Below are 20,632 nucleotides of genomic sequence, written 5' to 3'. Positions count from 1 at the left end.
CTCATTTTTGATAAATTGCTTGAGAATATGTCCGAGGACCCTTTTAGGTGTTCTGATTTAAATCTGGATGTTGTGGAGGTAACCTAAGCCGTGTTTTCAATTGATGAGGGTAACGTATCCGTTACGTTGCCCAGAAGTTTAATGTCCCTCAAAGTACCATCCAATATGTTCTCAAGAAGTTCCATGATACTGGATCTTACAATAGAAGACCTGGACAATGAAGAAAAATGCCTAAAACCGCACAAAACGACCGTTTCATCGTGTCCAGGTACTCAAAAATTGCTTCGCCACTGCTTTGGAGGCCTGCCAGTAGCTCCAAGATGTAAGAAAAGTCAGAGATAAAATTAATACATATATATTATATACCTGGTACGGGTTATAATATGTGTGTGTAACTGGATGAGTAAGTTTTGTAAGGACATCTCAAAGAAAGAAGAAGGAGAATAAGAAGAAAGACAAAAGAAAATCCAAATTCCAAAGTCGAAGCATTGGCAAACGAGTACTCTGAATCTAAAATAGGTACTTACTCTAAATAAGTGGTTCACATCCCACATAAGATAGTACAGTAGGATGTGATGTGAGTGTGAGAGCCATTAGAAGTTACGAGCCTCAGGAGAGAGAGTGTGAGAGAGAGAGAGAGAGAGAGAGAGAGAGAGAGAGAGAGAGAGTTCAATTCCATTGCATTCTTTGCATTCCTCATGCGGTAAATTCTATCATTCTGCAATTCTGCATACATCTTTAACATATTATGTATGTACTTATGTATGTAACATAGGTATATAAATATTATTGGCGGGGGCAACAACCTCAGTGTAAAGTTAGAGGATATAGATTAAGAGAGGATTAACGTCATTATATTCTGTATAACTGCTAAGACCTTAAGTGACATGGGTTTTACCCTTCATCATTCAGCGACACGCTACAAGCTATTCGTCTACTCACAAAAATCTCATCCAGCCTGAGTGCAGGAAAATACAGCAGCATGGGATTGCCTGGAATCCTAGATGGTCACCAATATGAATACTAACCACGCTCAGCGTTGTTCAACTTTGGTGGTCCATCATGGTGAACTGATGGATTCAAAGTGTTATCACTATCACCGCTGCGCTGACTGAACTAGAATTAAACTGATTTGTTTAATTCAATATGTAACTATAGATATGTACTTAACAAAATCCAAAACTCAAATTGTGATCCATTTAATCTTAGAAAACGTCTTCCCCTAAGTCATTTATTCTATGTTGCTACTGGGATTCGAACAACAGTTCCGTCGATCATGAATTCAGTGTCTTAGTACCTGTACTATTGGGATAGTTTATGTTTTTTTATTAAAATTCTATTTATTTTACTGCAATAATCAACAATCCTGATTGCCACCTAAAGCAATTTGTGAGTACGGTACAAATTAATTGCTATTCTATGTATGATTGCGGTACGAGCCTCCTTGAAACGAGAAACTTTCTCCAAATGAAACTAGACTTTCCATTACAAGAACAAGACAAAAGTTACATAGCCTGTCTCTAAAGAAAACCACACAAACATAAAAGAGCTGAAAACTCCAACAAAAGTTACCGGGGGAGAAATTTTCTGTACGTCTAATTCTGCAAACCTCTTCCCGAAATTAGAAATTAAATTTGATTGTTCCGCTGTAAAGTTTACAGAGTCATTCACTTCCTTCTTGTGTGAAAGTTTGTACAGTGAAATGTGAAAGTTACTTCTTAGCTGAGAAGAAATTAGAGTAGTTGTTAATGCTTGTCCTGCCGTCACACTGTTATGTATATCTTACTCAAGCCTCATTTACACGGTAGACATGCTAGCAAGTGAGCGTTCTTGCAAACAACTTGCATTTGTGTTGCTTGATGTACTTGCATACAAGTGTGAAGGGATATCACTTGCATGCAAGTTACTTCACCTGTGCCCATGACTTACACCTCGCAGTCCTGGTAAAGTCTAATGTGGGAATCGGGCTTTCAGCTAAACGGATTGTGGAAATCTGGCTAAATAGTTGAAAGTTTCGTTGCTCTGTTCCTCTGTTGCTATTGTATCTATTATTGGCTCAAGTTTAACGATATAGTATTGGTATGGGTGTGATGGGGTTGTGAATTTAATTTTCTTTTGTTGAGTCCGGATGCAAGAGTAGAGAAGTTTTCTAGAACATGACTTCCGCATTTCACCAGACTTTTATGTCTAGGAGGCTTTCTAAAAAGTTTTAAACGAACCAGCTTATGGTCTATTGAATAAAATGATTACCTGGAGATATCCAAGGCAACAAGGCTGACTGATTTTCTCTTGTTCTGTTATGGGGTGAAAGTTTGAAAACTTTTGCTTGGGAAAGCTGTCTGATCCTAACAATCTTGTACTTTATCATGAATTCATAACATGAGGACCTAGCTCATAATCAGACAAACTTATGATTTTATAACGTACGTAGGTATATTTATGTTGTAGTTACTTATATTGTAAAATAATTCCGCCTGGATGTTATCTCTAGATTTACACCACTTCCTATTTTACTCTCATACTATTCATCTTTATCTTCCTCCCCCACCTTCTACTTTTCCATTTCTTCTCCTCCTCCAACACACATATACCAAATCCTATTCTTCTTCTTCCTCCTAGCTCCTCCTATTCCCCTAATCATATTTTTTCTTCTTCTTTCCCCTCGTCCTTTTCATTTTCTTCTACATATTACACGTCTCCCGACAAGTCCTTCACATTCATCTCTCCCTCTCTCCTCCTTCTCCTCTTTCCATTTTACTTTCTCTCCTCTCCCTCGTCCACACCTTTTCCTTTTTTTTATCCCCTCCACCTCCCCCCCCCCTTATCCTACTTCTTAATAAATTGTGCGGAAAAATAAAAATGAATAAATGGATGTGATTTATCAAGGAAAAAAGATCTCTCTCCCTCTCTCTCTCTCTCTCTCTTGTTTTTTCATCTTGCTTATCAATTTCGTCTGTTGTTTTGATTCTTTGGATGGCGCCCCGACGGTTCTATCTTGATCCATTATAATGTTTGGCCGTTCTATTGTTCAATTTATCATGAAATAACATTAAATACGCCATGATGGAAAGCTACATATAACGAGATGTTGTATACACTATACAGTGTGTGTGTGTGTGTGTGTGTATCTACATAATTATACAGTGTTTTAATGCGGAGAACTCATTTCGTATGATTATCTAAGACAGGGATTTCCTACTGTGGGTCACATGCTACATTGATAGGTACTTCGCAGGCAAATCCAGGATTATATTGAGGGGATAGGGGGTGAATGTTCCATCATTTTCGGAGTCCACCCCATAGTAAAAGAGCGAAAATCAAGCCCTAGGGGGCTCACCTTGGCGGGCCACAGAATTGGTCTGGCGGACCAGATGGAAATAAGTTATCTAGGAACTATAGCAAGCTGTCACTCCTACTGTCTAGCAACCTAACTATAATATCCCTCTCTCTCTCTCTCTCTCTCTCTCTCTCATAGTGTTCCTCTTTCTTCCTTCCGTTTTCTGTCCCCCTTTCTCCCATTAGGTACCTCTCTGTCTCTATTTTTACTTTTTGCAACTCAAAGTCGTTTGAAAACTTAAATTTTATGTACTCGATAAATAATAATGAAGCCAAATGACTTTATTTGAAGTTACACCCTGATGGGTGTTCACAATACAGGTGACCGCTGAAGATCTTATTCTATAAACCTACCATACCCTTGGAATTAGAAATTGGTTGAAAATGAATTCTTGTCCAAATAGAGCTGTCACTTTTTTCTTGAAAAAATAAAATAATGGTAAAAATAAATACCCAAATAAAAATAAAATGTAATAAAAACTAAATAAATAAAATAATATAAAACAAGAGAGAGAGAGAAAAAAGGCTGTCATCCAGGTCTTACAATTTTGTCTGTGTGTTCCCTTCCAGATCCACTGTCCATGAGTCCACAGAAAGCTCTTGAGACCATCGGGAACAATTTGCAGAAGCAATATGAACGTTGGCAACCCAGAGCTCGGTACAAACAAAGTTTAGATCCCACCGTGGAGGAAGTGAAAAAGTTGTGTCAGTCTCTACGTAGAAATGCTAAGGACGAACGAGTGCTATTCCATTATAATGGACATGGGGTGCCTAAACCCACATCCAATGGAGAAATATGGGTGTTCAACAGGGTAGGTGTCTAGTTATTGGGGGTCAGTAGGTATTTTCCTACTTGGTGTAATCTTGCTAAGTAATTTACTGAAGTGTAAATCAAGAGTCCAAGATACTTTAGCTAAATTCCACTCTCATCCTTCATAGATATTCACTAAAAATTTCAAGGAGGAATTTTTTTAATTGAGAGAGAATTGCATTTTTTTTTTTTTTAGGCTGTTGGCCTTAAGCATCACATAAAGTTTAAAATGAAGCAAGTATTCTGATGAGATAGGTACCTAGAATAAAATAGCTACCTCACAAATGTTCTGTATGTTTTCTTGCAGACATACACTCAATACATACCTCTGTCAATCTATGATCTACAAACGTGGATGGGTGCTCCTAGCATTTACGTGTATGACTGTTCCAATGCAGGAACAATAGTTGATTTGTTTAAACAGTTTGCTGACCAACACGAGAAAGAATATGAGGTAAGTGGTAAAATGATTTGTCTTTTACTCAATGGCATAGTGGTCACGACACTCGAGGGTGTGGGTTCAATCCCATGGTTCAATCCCAGACAAGGCGTGAAATTTTGTCCTCATCTATTCCCTCTCTTTCTTCAAGACATAATTATTATACATTGAGGAAACTTTGACACTGGAGGTCTTACTGTCCCAGTATCAATGAGAGAAGAAGTACAGGATAGGAAAAAGCCAGCCGTTCCGAGAACAAACAGAACAAAATAAATCTGCTAAACTGTGTACCCATATGATGAGTCATAGACTTGAAAAAAAAAAAAAAAAAAAAAAACTTGTCTATTTCCCCCCTAGGTGGGCATTGGACCTACAAATCCAAGTGAAAAATTATTTGTAGTAATAAATAGTAGCTGTAGCAGCTTTAACTTTAGCCGAATTGTCATGGCAGAATGAAGAAAAGACATTCTTGTCATATTAAGGCGGTCTCTTCTTGATCCCTTATGTGCCGTGTCCATTTTAGTTTAGGACTATTGCACTGCAAGAAAAGACATCTTTTTATATTTGCTTTTTCCGTGCCGAAAAAAAAAAAAACAAAAAAAATCTTCTAAACTGTTTACCCATATGATGAGTCATAGACTTGAAAAAAAAAAAAAAAAAAAAAAACTTGTCTATTTCCCCCCTAGGTGGGCATTGGACCTACAAATCCAAGTGAAAAATTATTTGTAGTAATAAATAGTAGCTGTAGCAGCTTTAACTTTAGCCGAATTGTCATGGCAGAATAAAGAAAAGACATTCTTGTCATATTAAGGCGGTCTCTTCTTGATCCCTTATGTGCCATGTCCATTTTAGTTTAGGACTATTGCACTGCAAGAAAAGACATCTTTTTATATTTGCTTTTTTCCTTTACTTTCTTCCAGCAAAGTGCCCGCAATGGCCCTGCCGTTCCTCCCGTTAACACACCTCCTCCCTCCTTCGCCCACTGTATTCAACTGGCTGCGTGTGCCCCGGACCAAATCCTCCCCATGAACCCGGACCTGCCAGCCGACATTTTCACCTCCTGTTTGACCACGCCCATCAAGGTGGCGCTCCGCTGGTTTGTCAAACAAAACAGTGCCAAGCTCGTGTCGAAAATCTCGCTCGAATCTATTGACAAGTGAGTAGGCTCGGATTTTTTTTTTTTCATTATTATTTACTTAAGAGATTTGATAGAGGGAACTGTAGCAGCAAAGAGATGTTTCGAAATTTCATTTTTTAGGTCTCAATTTCAATATACAGCAGTGGGAACCATTTGAAGCACAAATCACCAATAAATATCAATTTCCCATTTTTGGTTCTTCCCCTATTGGTGGGAGAACATTTAAAAATTAAAATTTGATTAGGTCATAACTCCGGCCCTGGTTGTCGGATCGAGCTCTACCTTGTACCAAGGTACTACGTTCTTTGAGGTCTTTGACATGACGATAAATAGGGAGGGGGTTTACGTATGTATTTGAATGACAAATACCAACTCGTGTAAAAAATAATTGAAAATTTGTACGATTATTTTCAGAATTCCTGGTCAGTTGAATGACAGGAGGACAATGTTGGGAGAGTTGAACTGGATATTTACCGCGATTACAGACACAATTGCGTGGAACACACTGCCTAGAGGTAAACCCTCTATAAGTTTATACCCTATGTAGCGAAAGTATAGCAATATACCTTCAATTTTCTTGTGAAAAAATACTCGTACATCATCATTCGATAAAAATATATCGGTCATCAATTTCATTTGTTTAGACTTTAGAAAATTTTCTCAAAATAATCCCCATGTAATAAGGGTATAAAGTGTCCCAACAAGCTGGGCCCGTCCCTCCGGGAATTTTTTAACCCGTAGTTTACTTGATCGTGGTTGAAGAAAATCAGTACCTATGTACCTACCTAATTTGTTTAATATTCAGTTTATTATCATTCTTGATTTGATTTTTTGATTTTACTTTCATGTAATGATTTAAAATCAAGACTAGAGCCCGTTCTCCCTTTATTCCCAATATAATGTTTAAGTCACCCATCCATTTATTGGCTTGCTCAGCGGAGACTAGAGCCCGTTCTCCCTTTATTCCCAATATAAGTTTAAGTCACCCATCCATTTATTGGCCTTTCTCGGCGTAGCTTAACATAGGTGACGCTAAAACCCGTTCTCCCTTTATTCCCAATATAATGTTTAAGTCACCCATCCATTTATTGGCTTTTCTCGGCGTAGCTTAACACAGGAGACGCTAAAACCGGTCTTAAATTATCGACTGAAGTGTTATCTATAAGTTTTCCTCGCTTTGAGTTCATAGGTCGTCGCGACAAATTTCAAGATCAGAGCTCATTTGTGTGAGAAAATGTGAAAAAAATCCACCAAAAACCATTTTTTTTTTTTTCATTCATAGTGGTAAGGTTCTTTTGAAGGAGCTCTTCTACTCAACTGGAGTGCCATGATTTTTGAAATCAAATTCTCACCGCTAACTCAGACATTTCAATAAACTTCAATACTCCACTTTCTCTCTCTCTCTCTCTCCCTCCCCTCCCTCCTTCTCTCTCTCTCTCTTCACAAAAAGGAAAAAAATCAGCTTTTTTTTTTCAAATATATAATTTCTTTACTTTTGATTGACATTCCATCAATTCAATCTGTCATCAATGTCATCATACTTATCGTGATTGCTGAAATATTTTCTACTTTATCAAATAAAATTTAGCAGTTACTTGTTGCGTTCTTGTACCAATTGAAGCTGTGAAGTTATTTAGGCATTTTAGGCTCTATCATAACATGAAATGTAAAGTTAAGGATACAAACTTTACTTCTTCCGGCTTTCAGATCCAAGACTTAAGTTAAGCTTACTAAAGCTTCACCTGCCTTTTTTTAATAGTTTATTTTACAAACGGGATACTTTGTCAAGTAGCATTATAACTAGAGGTTGAATTCCACCTTTAGTTTATTTTATACTTTTATTTATTTTTTCACTGTAAATAAATAAAAAAACGTACCTACCTAAGTTTCAACATGATACACAAAAGCTAACGGGTTTGTTTGGAGAAATATTTTTTTCTCTTTTCTTCCGTCGAGGAATATTTCTTCAAAGTTTTTTAACCTGACGAGAAAAAACACTTGGGAGTTTACTTTCTAGCGCTTTATTTATATTTATCTCCAGATATTTTTTACCATCAGAAAAGTTTGCGAAGAAAAAAGAACTTTGGGAGATGGAAGAACAGAACAGCTTTATTATTCCTTGGTACCTATTAGGTACGACTTTTTCTTTATATTAAAACATAGTCAGGGATGCTTTTTATATGAAACTGAAAGCTTTAGAAACGAACAACTTCATCCGGATAATATCATTATTATCTGTGACTGAGTACACCCTGTATACTATCCCATATAGTATGTACCTATGTAGACATCACTTCTGTTATTGGGTTTCAATTAGAAAGCCATTTCTGAAGTAATGTCCAATATACATATCTGGTTACAGGGCCCTAATGGGAAGAGGGAGAGGTTGGGTTTTAGTGGGTCTGGATGTCCTGGTATCCGGACATCAAGCCCACACTCCCCATTGCAAAGGTTTTTTTTGCATGGCTTTATGGTTTTCTGGACAAAATTTGCACCACCACTTTCGTGTTCCTGTTAAAAAGACCTTTAATTTGATATATATGTCGACCAGGTTTGGATAAGTCCTTCTATGGGAACAGACAGACTGACAGACACCGAAGCGAATACAATAGTCCGTCGCTATACCTTATATTAAAGGAAGGACGGACTAAAAAGAAGAAAGAAAAAGAGTTAATTTTATGAGAGGAAATAAAGAGAAATTGTGAGAGAAAGACGAAGAGAGAGAGAGAGAGCAGGGGGTAAAGTGTCAAAATTAAAATTATTTCAACAGACTCTTCATCTCTGTCTAGTTCTTCATTAGGAACATCTAGCTATCTCTCTCTCTCTCTCTCTCTCTCTCTCTCTCTCTCTCTCTTCAGTCAGAAGGAAATATGAGAGAGAGAGAGAGAGAGAGAGAGAGAGATACTCTTTTGGTTTCCCTACATTATTTCTATAAAGAGTCTTGTTCAATAATTGAATATTCAGGGTGGACCAGATAGTTTGAAAACTTGGAGGAGAATAAACCCCACCACTTATCATATTGCATGTAGCTACTCGATTATTCTCACAAAGTCTGAAACACCCTGAAATCCGAACAAAATCTTTGACCGGACCGGGAAACAAACTCGAACCTTCTGCTATAGGTCAGTGAAGTGATCACTAGGTAAAAGTCGCTTACCAATATACATAGGAATTTCCAATATGGTTAATTGATTATAAATAGCTGCTTACGTTTTGTCTGAGTATCACAGTAGGTATGAATCTCGGTAATTTAGTCGCGTGAGATTATCGTGGTAAACTTCAGGCCCGTAAGTTGGGGGTTCGAATCCAAGGCCGTAAAATTTAGCAGTATGTTAGTAATTTGCGACAAGGATACAAGGTAAACACAAAATTATTATACGATTTATCTGAGCCACCCTGTATATTGAAAATATTTTGTATCATATACCTACTATACCTATACCATCCTCTTATTTCATCCATCTCTTTCTATTTCCCTCTCTCTCTCTCTTCTGTTTTTCAAGTGTACAGACTATACAAGTGTATAGTAGTATAGTGTACAGACTAACAAACCAGATCAAGTGAATCAGAATCAGAAACCATTTATTCTTTTGACGAAGTGTTTTCTACATCCAAGTGTTTCCCGAATTACTATACATAGATACTAACTAAACAGAGGTTTATAGTTACGAGGAACCAAGACAAATTTTGGCAACACGAAGAAGTCTCGACTTGGAAAATACTAACTTTAGGATTTACTAAGAATAACTACTCACTTAGTCAGGTAGAATTTTTACTTACACCAAAATTATTTAAAGGCTTAATACTTCTCATCTATCTATGTATCTCGGAGTTTCACTAGTAAAGAACTACAAACGATAAAATTCAGACATTCACCTTTCTTATCTAATATTCTTCGTGCTTTATGTTACCTACTTTGTTACGACTTTTACAGCTACTCACATTCTCTTCTTCGCTACTCACTTTATCTTCTAATACCTCGTGGCTGAAAGAAAACTTTTGTTTCGCTGAAAGAAATGATGAAGATTATCTCGAAGCATTAAGAGAATAAAATGAGAAAGGAGAAAGAGAAAGTTGAAGAGAACGAGAGAAGGGAGATGCAAATGTAAGAGGGAGAGAAGTGGGGGGGGAGATAAAGGCAAAACAATACAAGTAAAACAAAAGTAGGTATGAATGAACAATGTTGTATTGTCTGGTAGAATTCGGGGGTGGAAAACCTTACAATATACACAAACTTGATATAATACTTGTTTAGAAACATGCATCTTATGTACCTGTACCAGAAGAAACTTGAAGTTAACTAAAACACGTGATGTCGGTACCAATACGAAGTCCCAAGATGAATGTTCTGGTTACCTATGGCCTCATTAGGTAAATAGGTAAGTTCTTAAAAAATAATAATAATAATAATAATAAGGAAATGAATGAAATGATCTACATTTGATTTCTAGATTCCCGTCAGATTTCACCTTGAATCTAACCCCCACTGTTTATTGTTTGTTCCACAGGAAATCAACTACGACTCACCACGAGGTGGTGTTAGTGTCATCACGGAGAAAGGTGATGTGACCACTTCCTATCTGCTGATCCAAAGAGCGAGTCAGGGGGACTCTGGAAACTATACCTGTAATCCATCCAATGCTAATGCCAAAACTGTACATGTACATGTGCTCAATGGTAAGTCAGCATCCCATGTCAAAACTGTACACGTACATGTGCTCAATGGTAAGTCAGCATCCCATGTCAAAACTATACATGTACATGTGCTCAATGGTAAGTCAGCATCCCATGTCAAAACTGTACACGTACATGTGCTCAATGGTAAGTCAGCATTCCATGTCAAAACTGTACATGTACAATACATGTGCTCAATGGTAAGTCAGCATGGAAAAGGGAAGAGAAATAGAGAATGTCACACACATGAACCACGCCCCCCATTTATACCAAAAATGTCATTTTGGCAAACCAAGCTGCTGTGTATCCAGGTACGTACCTAAATGGTAAGTCAGCATCCCATGTCAAAACTGTACACGTACATGTGCTCAATGGTAAGTCAGCATTCCATGTCAAAACTGTACATGTACATCCGAAGCGAATACAATAGCCCGTCCACTATACCTTTTATTACTATCGTAATAATAAAGGAAGGACGGGCTAAAAATTGAAATTTTTCCGGAAAACAGAACAAGTGTCTGACAAAGGAGATGTATTTTTTTTTCTCTCTCTCTCTTTTCTCTGCCATCACCAATCGGCTAAATTTAAAGCCATTACAACAGCAACAAGCTATCCTTTCTTTATTATTATTATTATTACACAATTGGATCAAACTTTATTAAATATACAGATGGTAACAAAAAGTATATACATATAAATACAAATAAAGTTTGATCAAGGGTGGGGTTAATGCCTATGGCATTCTCTACCACCCCTTTCTACCATTTCTTTCGTATTTCAGAACTTTTTTAATTATTTGCAATAAATCATTTCTTATTAAACCATGTACAATTTCTCTATTAATGATTTTACTCCTTGTCTAAGCTGTGGACATAATTGTATTTTGAACTGTTTCAAAATTTCTTCCTCTTATGTTTCAGAACTGTTTCACAAGCTGTTTCGACAGGACCTGCTCGTGGCCAGTCTGTTTCGAAACTTTTTGCTGGCAGAAAGGATCATGCGTTCTTACGACTGTTCTCCTGTATCCTCGCCCAAGTTACCACCTACCTATCAGCACCCCATGTGGCAGGTGAGCACTCAAAGGGTCAATGCAAAATTCAAGTAGTAAATTTTATTTCTTCTAGTAATTGATCCTAAGGGCAAGATAAACCCCCTTATCTCGGTGGTGAGTGTAGTGGACTTCGGATACGGAGGTTGGTGGTTTGAATCCAAGTCTAGACATACAATAAATAGAATATACCCTGTTTATGCTGCCAGATTGAAAATGGGAACGGCATTTGCGATTTTAAACATTGTTTCGGCTGGCTTTCTCCTATCCTGTCTTCCTTCTCTCTTCGTGATAAGACTTTGGCAGTTAGAGTTCCCTTTATCAAAACTCTTTTTTGATCCCGACTGTTCTCCTGTATCCTCGCCCAAGTTACCACCTACCTATCAGCACCCCATGTGGCAGGTGAGCACTCAAAGGGTCAATGCAAAAGTCAAGTAGTAAATTTTATTTCTTCTAGTTATTGATCCTAAGGGCAAGATAAACCCCCTTATCTCGGTGGTGAGTGTAGTGGACTTCGGATACGGAGGTTGGTGGTTTGAATCCAAGTCAAGACATACAATAAATAGAATATACCGTGTTTATACTGCCAGATTGAAAACGGGAACGGCATTTGCGATATTAAACATTGTTTCGGCTGGCTTTCTCCTATCCTGTCTTCCTTCTCTCTTCGTGATAAGACCTTAGCAGTTAGAGTTCCCTTTATCAAAACTCTTTTTTGATCCTTTTTTTTAACCAGTCCATAGCTATAAATTAACTAATGACAATATCTGTGTCTCTAGGCATGGGATTTGGCTGTTGACCTGGCCCTGGCTCAACTCCCAGCTGTACTAGAAGATGAGACCAAGTTTCAACACTCCCCATTCTTTGAAGAACAACTGAGAGCGTTCCAAGTGTGGTTGGATTTGGGATCCGATCAGAGGAATCCGCCTGAACAATTACCCATCGTACTTCAGGTAAAACACTTTTTTATATATATCAGCCATACACCGGGGTGATGGTCTCTAGCCATTGGCTCGTCCTGAACCGCAATTAACCTTCGCATCGTGAGGACTTGTGCTTATTCTTTAAAAGCGGAGAGCATCCTTTGAGGAACTGCAAGCTAACTGGGCTGGTTAGGGTTAGCAGTTCTCCTCCCTGTGTAAAAGTGATAATAATAATTTAAGGTAGGGTACTTTTGGTTACAAGATGGCTGCCTTACATTAATGATTTTCATTAGTCCATTCTTTCGTGGAATTGGTAATTGGAGTCAGGAAAAAAATTAATGTGAGCGAAGATATTGAGCATTTTATTTTTGGAGTCTGAGGAATCCGCCTGAACAATTACCCATCGTACTTCAGGTAAAACGCTTTTTTTATATATCAGCCATACACCGGGGTGATGGTCTCTAGCCATTGGCTCGTCCTGAACCGCAGTCAACCTTCGCATCGTGAGGACTTGTTCTTATTCTTTAAAAGCGGAGAGCATCCTTTGAGGAACTGCAAGCTAACTGGGCTGGTTAGAGTTAGCAGTTCTCCTCCCTGTGTAAAAGTGATAATAATAATTTACACAAGTTAGGGTACTTTTGGTTACAAGATAACTGCCTTACATTAATGATTTTCATTAGTCCATTTTTTCGTGGAATTGGTAATTGGAGTCATGAAAAAAATTAATGTGAGCGAAGATATTGAGCATTTTATTTTTGGAGTTCTGGAAAAGAGAAAGATTTTTTCATTCAATTTTTAGAAACCCATTTGTTGCCCCTAGTAATAACTCTGTTTCGCTTCTTTTTCCCTCTCTACAGGTGTTGTTAAGTCAGGTGCACCGATTACGGGCGCTGGAACTTCTCGGCCGCTTTGTCGACCTGGGCCCGTGGGCCGTCAATCTGGCCCTATCTGTGGGCATCTTCCCCTACGTGCTCAAACTTCTGCAGAGTATAGTCAAAGAGTTGCGGCCCTTTCTTGTGTTCATTTGGGCTAAAATATTGGCTGTGGATGTGGTATGTATGCTTGTCTAAAGACCCGTCCGTACCCACTTGTCGTTCGAAAAAAAATCGTGTCGTGTGTAGTGGGAACACTCTCATTTAAATTAAATTGGTCTACAGAACATTTGGGAAAAAAATCGAATGAAATTCATGACAAGTGGGAATAGGCCTTACTTATTCAACCTTTTCCCTGTGTCCTTTTTCTGAGGTCTTTGCAGAATTTGTAGAAAAAAATGGCCGGGATTTGAACTCATTATCCCCTGCTTGCAAGTCAGTGTTCTTTACCATTTGACCATAGAGCCGGATAATATAGAGAAGTGATACATAAAGACCTATTTTGTCACCTAAAAGGCTCTGGTACTTTTGGACTAAATTCCCACAGCAGGCATAGTCAAAGAGTTGCGGCCCTTTCTTGTGTTCATTTGGGCTAAAATATTGGCTGTGGATGTGGTATGTATGCTTGTCTAAAGACCCGTTCGTACCCACTTGTCGTTCGAAAAAAAAATCGTGTCGTGTGTAGTGGGAACACTCTCATTTAAATTAAATTGTCTACAGAACATTTGGGAAAAAAATCGAATGAAATTCATGACAAGTGGGAACAGGCCTTACTTATCCAACCTTTTCCCTGTGTCCTTTTTCTGATGTCTTTGCAGAATTTGTAGAAAAAAATGGCCGGGATTTGAAGTCAGTGCTCTTTACCATTTGACCATAGAGCCGGATAATATAGAGAAGTGATACATAAAGACCTATTTTGTCACCTAAAAGGCTCTGGTACTTTTGGACTGAATTCCCACAGCAGGCATTTTTTTGTGCGAATGCTACAATATTTCGAATCATTTTTTTAATCAAGTTTGCTTCCAGTCATATTTTTTGTTTCATTTTTTAACATTTCGATTGTTTGCAGAGTTGCCAAGCTGATCTGGTGAGAGAAAATGGACACAAGTATTTCTTGTCACTCCTCCAAGATACCTCCATGCCTGTAAGTTAACAACTGTGCTACTTGAGCTATAGAAAAAATTGTTTAAAATTATACAGAAAAAGCCATCAAACTTCATTTTGTACTTGAGCTAAGATCCCCTGCTTTATGAGTCCACGGTCATTTTTTAATGAATTTTTCTTCAAACCTGATGTAAACACACCCCTATCTCTCTCCTAATCCTAATACTTTATCACATATTTTTTTTTTCTTTTTAATATTTAAACTAGGTTTTTTATTTACATATGTTTAAACTATACCTATGAAATATATAAGACCTTGTTTAGACTGCGGGAGTAAAGGGACTTTTCAGTCTCATTCTGGCAGGATAAACAAGGTATATTCTATTCTATACCTCTGCAAATGCTGATTTGGGGTAGAAGTACATATATGGACAATGGATAAGCAGGTGTTGTAGTTTAAGTTATAGTTAAGTTAAGTTTTTAGCTGAATCCCCTTTAGGGAAGAGCTATTCATTTTTCGGCAAACTCACAACTTTGGGTCGGGGTTGTGTTTTTACTTTCTATTAGTTTTTTCATGTATTTTTGTTCCGTTTTCAGAGTGATCAGCGTACCCTGGCTGCATTTGTTCTGTCCTGTATGGTTCATAATTATCTACCGGGACAGGAAATCGCTCTACAGGTAATTTTTGTAATTTTGCAATTTATTTATTTATAGTAATAACTGTAATAGGTAATAACTAAAACTAGTAAATATGAAATTTTCATTGAACAAATCCCCTCCTGTCTTGGTAGATTGTTTATTTCGTTATGTGCTCAACATTGTTCAAGAATTTGATCCAATAATATTAGAGCTTACTGCTGGTGTAGTAAGCCCCTTCTCTCCCACCCACCCACCCTCCCTCTTTCTTTTGCGGTTTGTTCTATGCTTTTTACTGGAGCATGTGCCAGCCGCTAGGTCGTGGGTTCGATTCCCGCCCCGGGCGGATTTTATCCTGAACCGATAATGTTCGTTCTCGGAACGGCTGGCTTCCTTCTATCCTGTCTCCCTTCTGTCTTCAATTTCGGGACGATAAGACTTTGGCAGTTACAGTTCCCTCTACTAACAGACACTTGAAATAGTCCAGCTGTCTTTTAATCTTTTCAATTTGATTTAAAGGTCTGTTTGAGTAGTATGCTGTGTCATATGGCAACCCAGACGCTGGGCAGCTCATCAATAAATAATTGATTGTTTCTCTCTAATGTATAAACTTCCAATATTCCAGGGCTCTCTATAAAATAATTCCTAATATTCCAGGGTTCTCTGTAAAATAATTCCTAATATTCCAGGGCTCTCTATAAAAGAATTCCTAATATTCCAGGGTTCTCTAGTGTCGGACTGTCTAGAACAATTGAATGACAAGCATCATCTCTTACGTCAGTGGCTACTCATATGTGTAGGGCGACTATGGAATAACTACGACAAGGCTAGGTGGTGCGGGGTTCGAGACTCGGCACTGGATAAGTTATACACACTGCTGAAGGATCCCATACCGGAGGTACGTCTTGAATAAGATGAGTGTTTCACCGCTGTTTTTATTTAGTAGCAATGAGACATTGCAACTGCTACATTGGACTCGTGTGGTCTGTGTCGTAGCATGCCCATCCCGTAGTGTGTCCCACATCAGATGGGCTAGAAGAAACACAATACTTCCCATTTAGGTGCTGGGTCAACACGAGAACACCAGAAATTTGCAATCAAAAACGAGCTCAATTTTTTGTCATGGTGGGCATCGAACCCGGGACTTCCCATTTAGGTGCTGGGTCAACACGAGAACACCAGAAATTTGCAATCAAAAACGAGCTCAATTTTTTGTCATGGTGGGCATCGAACCCGGGACCTTCTGGATGGCAAGCAAGCGCATTACCACTGAGCTAACCGTGCCCCCAACAATTCGAATTTGTATTTTTTTCCCCCGTGATTTTGTTGTTTGTATCAACTTGTATATTTTTTCTTCTTCTCTCAGGTGCGAGCAGCGGCAGTATATGCTCTGGGCACGTTCATGAATTCCGTAACGCAACGCAGTGAACACGCCAACAATATTGACCACAGTGTAGCCACCATGTTACTTAACACAGTGTCCCACGATATGAGTCCCGCTAGTGAGAAAGGGTAAGGGGGTGTTTCAATAATAATCCAAATGGAAAATAAATTTTTTTTTTTTTTTTTTTTTTTTAGAAATTGTTTCTTCAAATTAAATTGATCCCAGGGGCAAGGAAAACCTAGACCCTTGACAAATGGAGTCTGCCTGAAGGCATGTGATGTGTTCCAATCCACGCGACCCCAAAATACATCAATAATGAATTAATTTGAGGTGAAGGCGAGAGCCTTTAAATAATTGTTGTAGACATCACCGCATTACTAAGAACCTTCTTTACTATTTGCATAATTTCCATTATGTTTGGCGCATTTGCTTTGTAAGTGCTAGGTCGTAGGTTCGAACTCTGCCGGGGCGAATTTCATCCTAAACAGATAAGGTTCGTTCTCGGAACGGCTGGCTTTCTCCTATACTCTCGTTGTCTATCCTTAGGAGAAAAGTCGTCGTTTATCCTTAGGAGATATCCCTATTCACTTTCCTTATACCGTAGGAAAACTAGTAGTTATGTAATCAGGTCAAATTTTCGATGGTCAGTTTTTTTCTTTCGTAGTGTACCAATTTTCATTTTATTCTATTCTATTTTTCCCTACCCATCACAGGAGCTCGTGGTGGCTCTGCAATGGATCGTGATCGTGTTCGAAAACTCATTCCTCTCCGTGGCTCTGCACGAGCTACGCGAGACCACCCCCTTCTCCTCTGCCCAAGCCGCCACTGCCCGCTTCATGGGGTCTGCCCCTCCCCTGCCCTCCGGCACTGACGTGTCATCTTCCCCTGTCAACACCCTGCGCCGTCACGCGTCACGTGATAGGATACGCGAACCTAACGCAGGTAAAGTTATTAGAGTCCAATACAGTGCAACAGTCCAAAACTAAAATGGACGCGGCACACAAGGGAGCGGGAAGAGACCGCCTTAACATAATAAATAATATTACAGTCCAATACATAGCCTTCTTAGATCTGAGTGAAATTGTGAAATGAAATGACTTAATACTCTTCACTTGGGTTGGTATGGTTGGTTTTTATTTGAAGACAGACATTTCACAGGACGCGACACACAAGGGAGCGGGAAGAGACCGCCTTAACATAATAAATAATATTACAGTCCAATACATAGCCTTCTTAGATCTGAGTAAAATTGTGAAATGAAATGACTTAATACTCTTCACTTGGGTTGGTAAGGTTGGTTTTTATTTGAAGACAGACATTTCACTCTTTTGAGTTATTCACAGTTTATTCACGGTCGTAATTTGTTCGTGGTATTCGCGGTTAGTCCGCGGTATTCGTGCTTTGTTCGCGGTATTCGCGGTTTTCTCGCGGTATTCGCGATTTGTTCGCGGTATTCACGATTTTTTCGCGGTATTCGCGGTTTGGTCGCGGTATTCGCGGTTTGGTCGCGCTATTCGCGGTTTGTTCGCGGTATTCACGATTTTTTCGCGGTATTCGCGGTTTGGTCGCGCATGTCCTCATGATGGTGACTAAATTTTCAATGTGGTCGAACAGCTCATTATTATGTCTCCTTCTGTAGTTGCCATTTTCCTTGACTGAGTACAGAAAATATTTAAAATGTTTTGAATTTGGTTCGTTACAAGCTCATAATTTGTTAACAATCATTCCTAGAGTCTTTATATGTCCACCAATCGTTTTTTTGAAATGTTTTGACTTTTGTTCGTTACAAGCTCATAATTTGTTAACCATCATTCCTAGAGTCTTTATATGTCCACCAATCGATTTCTCGTGAAAAGTTACATAGGAGAGACTCCTTGGTAATCTTAAATACTCTAAAAGGAAGTCTTGATTTCGAAAAAAACATGTTGAAGCATGTATTTGAAGATATCAGAGAGAGTTTATTTAAAAACAAGAAGAAAATGTGGTATTTGGAGAATTTTTAAGCTAGAAGAAAATATGATATTTGGAGAATTTTAAATCAAGAAGAAAATATGGTATTTATATATGTAATTTTGAAGCAAGAAGAAAATATCAGAGAGGAGAGAGGGAACGGAATTTGAAATTGAAATATGTATTTGGAAATGTGTTCAGAGAGAGGAGAGAGAGGGAGCAGAGAAGTCAGAGACCTTCCAGTCTGAAAGCAGAAGAGAGAATGAGCTCTGACAAAAATCTAGGTCTGAGGAAACCTCCCCTTGACCCCCTACTACCAAAACTAAAAAGGTAGGGGATCAGGGGAAATGTAGGGGGTTGAGGGGAGGTTTCTCCTACATTTTGAACATGGGTTTGGAGATTCCTTTGAGATAGAAGTTACATATATTGTCTTCTTTTGAGTTATTCACAGTTTATTCACGGTCGTAATTTGTTCGTGGTATTCGCGGTTAGTCCGCGGTATTCGTGCTTTGTTCGCGGTTTTTTCGCGGTATTCGCGATTTGTTCGCGGTATTCGCGGTTTTTTCGTAGTAGGGGATCAGGGGAAATGTAGGGGGTTGAGGGGAGGTTTCTCCTACATTTTGACCATTGGTTTGGAGATTCCTTTGAGATAGAAGTGATACATATATTGTCATCTTTTGAGTTATTCACAGTTTATTCACGGTCGTAATTTGTTCGTGGTATTCGCGGTTAGTCCGCGGTATTCGTGGCTTGTTCGCGGTATTCGTGGTTTTTTCGCGGTATTCGCGGTTTTTTCGCGGTTTTTTCGCGGTATTCGGGATTTTTTCGCGGTATTCGCGGTTTTTTCGCAAATTGTTCGCGGTATTCGCGGTTTGTTTGAGGTATTCGTGATTTGTTCGCGGTATTCGCAATGTGTTCGCGGTATTCGCGGTTTGTTCGAGGTATTCGCGATTCGTTCGCGGTATTCGCGAACAAATCGTGAAAAAATCGCGAACCAGTTGCGAATACCGCGAACAAACCGCGAATAGCGCGAACAAATCGCGAGTACCGCGAACAAATCGCGAATACCGCGAACAAATCGGGAATACCGCGAACAAATCGCGAGTACCGCGAACAAATCGCGAATACCGCGAACAAATCGGGAATACCGCGAACAAATCGCGAATACCGCGAACAATCCGCGAATACTGCGAAAAAACCGGGAATACCGCGAACAAATCCCGAATACCGCGAAAAAACCGCGAATATCGCGAACAAATCCCGAATACCGCGAAAAAACCGCGAATACCGCGAACAAACCCCGAATACCGCGAAAAAACCGCGAATATCGCGAACAAATCCCGAATACCGCGAAAAAACCGCGAATATCGCGAACAAATCCCGAATACCGCGAAAAAACCGCGAATATCGCGAACAAATCCCGAATACCGCGAAAAAACCGCGAATATCGCGAACAAATCCCGAATACCGCGAAAAAACCGCGAATACCGCGAACAAACCACGAATACCGCGGACTAACCGCGAATACCACGAACAAGAGAGAGAGAGAAAGAAAGAGAGAGAGAGAAAGAAAGAGAGAGAGAGAGAGAGAGAGAGAGGGGGGGGAGGGGAAACTGCCTACGAGTACAGGGTTAACAAATCTGTACTAAATCATCGGGTCTTCCTTTACAAATCTTCACAAAATATCCGGTTTTATTTGTACCACACTGTACGAGTAAAGAAAGCCGCCTTCTGATTGGTTTAAGGTAAAACACCTAGTCACCGTCTTCGTACCAAAAATCGGCATTTTTTTTATTTAAGCGCCAAAAATAAGGAAACGTGGCATTTTTGAGAACCCCTGATAATTTTAAACGATTTTTCAGATGATTTGTGTTTAACTTCTCATACATCAAAATCAGCTGATGTTTGTAAACATTGAAAAAAATCAGTTTGAAATTTGTGCTTCGAGAGGAACCTACGTTTTTTCACAATTGTCTGTTTTTTCCCTTAAGAAACTGAGTTTCGTAGCTAAGGTTTGTAGACTGTGTATTGAGTTTTCAAGTGACTTTTTCATTTTTTCTGGACTTAAAACATAATTCTCAATAGATTTAAATGCATTGCAATAATTTTATGTGAATACTTTTTAAATAAATGGTAAAAAAAGGTGCAGTGTCGGAGTTCCGAACGGTGTAGAAATAATCGTCCCGGGTAACAAGTATTTCACATGAATGTTTTCTCAAATGTACCATTGTTCGAATTTCTTTTTATTTTACCATCTTATTTAATATTTTTTGGTTTTAAATCATAAAATAGTGGTGAGTAATTAATGAATAATTGG

At 38.8% G+C, this 20,632-nt stretch overlaps 1 protein-coding gene across 1 annotated transcript; it reads left to right on the top strand.

The window, feature by feature from the left end:
- The first annotated feature begins 227 nt into the window (after nt 1–227).
- On the top strand, nt 228–17,303 carry LOC103506952 (regulatory-associated protein of mTOR-like). Its single transcript, XM_026821728.1, has 13 exons — nt 228–322; nt 3,851–4,148; nt 4,455–4,601; nt 5,507–5,742; nt 6,139–6,239; nt 11,319–11,467; nt 12,226–12,399; nt 13,227–13,421; nt 14,311–14,385; nt 14,943–15,023; nt 15,703–15,879; nt 16,348–16,493; nt 17,080–17,303. Exons 1-13 carry the CDS (start codon nt 228–230, stop codon nt 17,234–17,236), a joined length of 2,031 nt encoding a protein of 676 aa, XP_026677529.1. The 3' UTR covers nt 17,237–17,303.
- Nucleotides 17,304–20,632: the final 3,329 nt, after the last annotated feature.

Source organism: Diaphorina citri, unplaced genomic scaffold, assembly GCF_000475195.1.
Source record: "Diaphorina citri unplaced genomic scaffold, Diaci psyllid genome assembly version 1.1 scaffold13, whole genome shotgun sequence".
NCBI lineage: Eukaryota > Metazoa > Arthropoda > Insecta > Hemiptera > Psyllidae > Diaphorina > Diaphorina citri.
This window is presented reverse-complemented; position numbering and strand designations above follow the sequence as displayed.

Excerpts from the sequence above, each read along its gene's own strand:
- LOC103506952 (XM_026821728.1), top strand. The coding sequence starts at position 228 with ATGCCTAAAACCGCACAAAACGACCGTTTCATCGTGTCCAGGTACTCA. Across the intron at positions 323-3,850 it reads CCTGCCAGTAGCTCCAAGAT|AGAGAAAAAAGGCTGTCATC; the intron begins GTAAGAAAAGTC and ends AACAAGAGAGAG. Across the intron at positions 5,743-6,138 it reads TCGCTCGAATCTATTGACAA|AATTCCTGGTCAGTTGAATG; the intron begins GTGAGTAGGCTC and ends GATTATTTTCAG.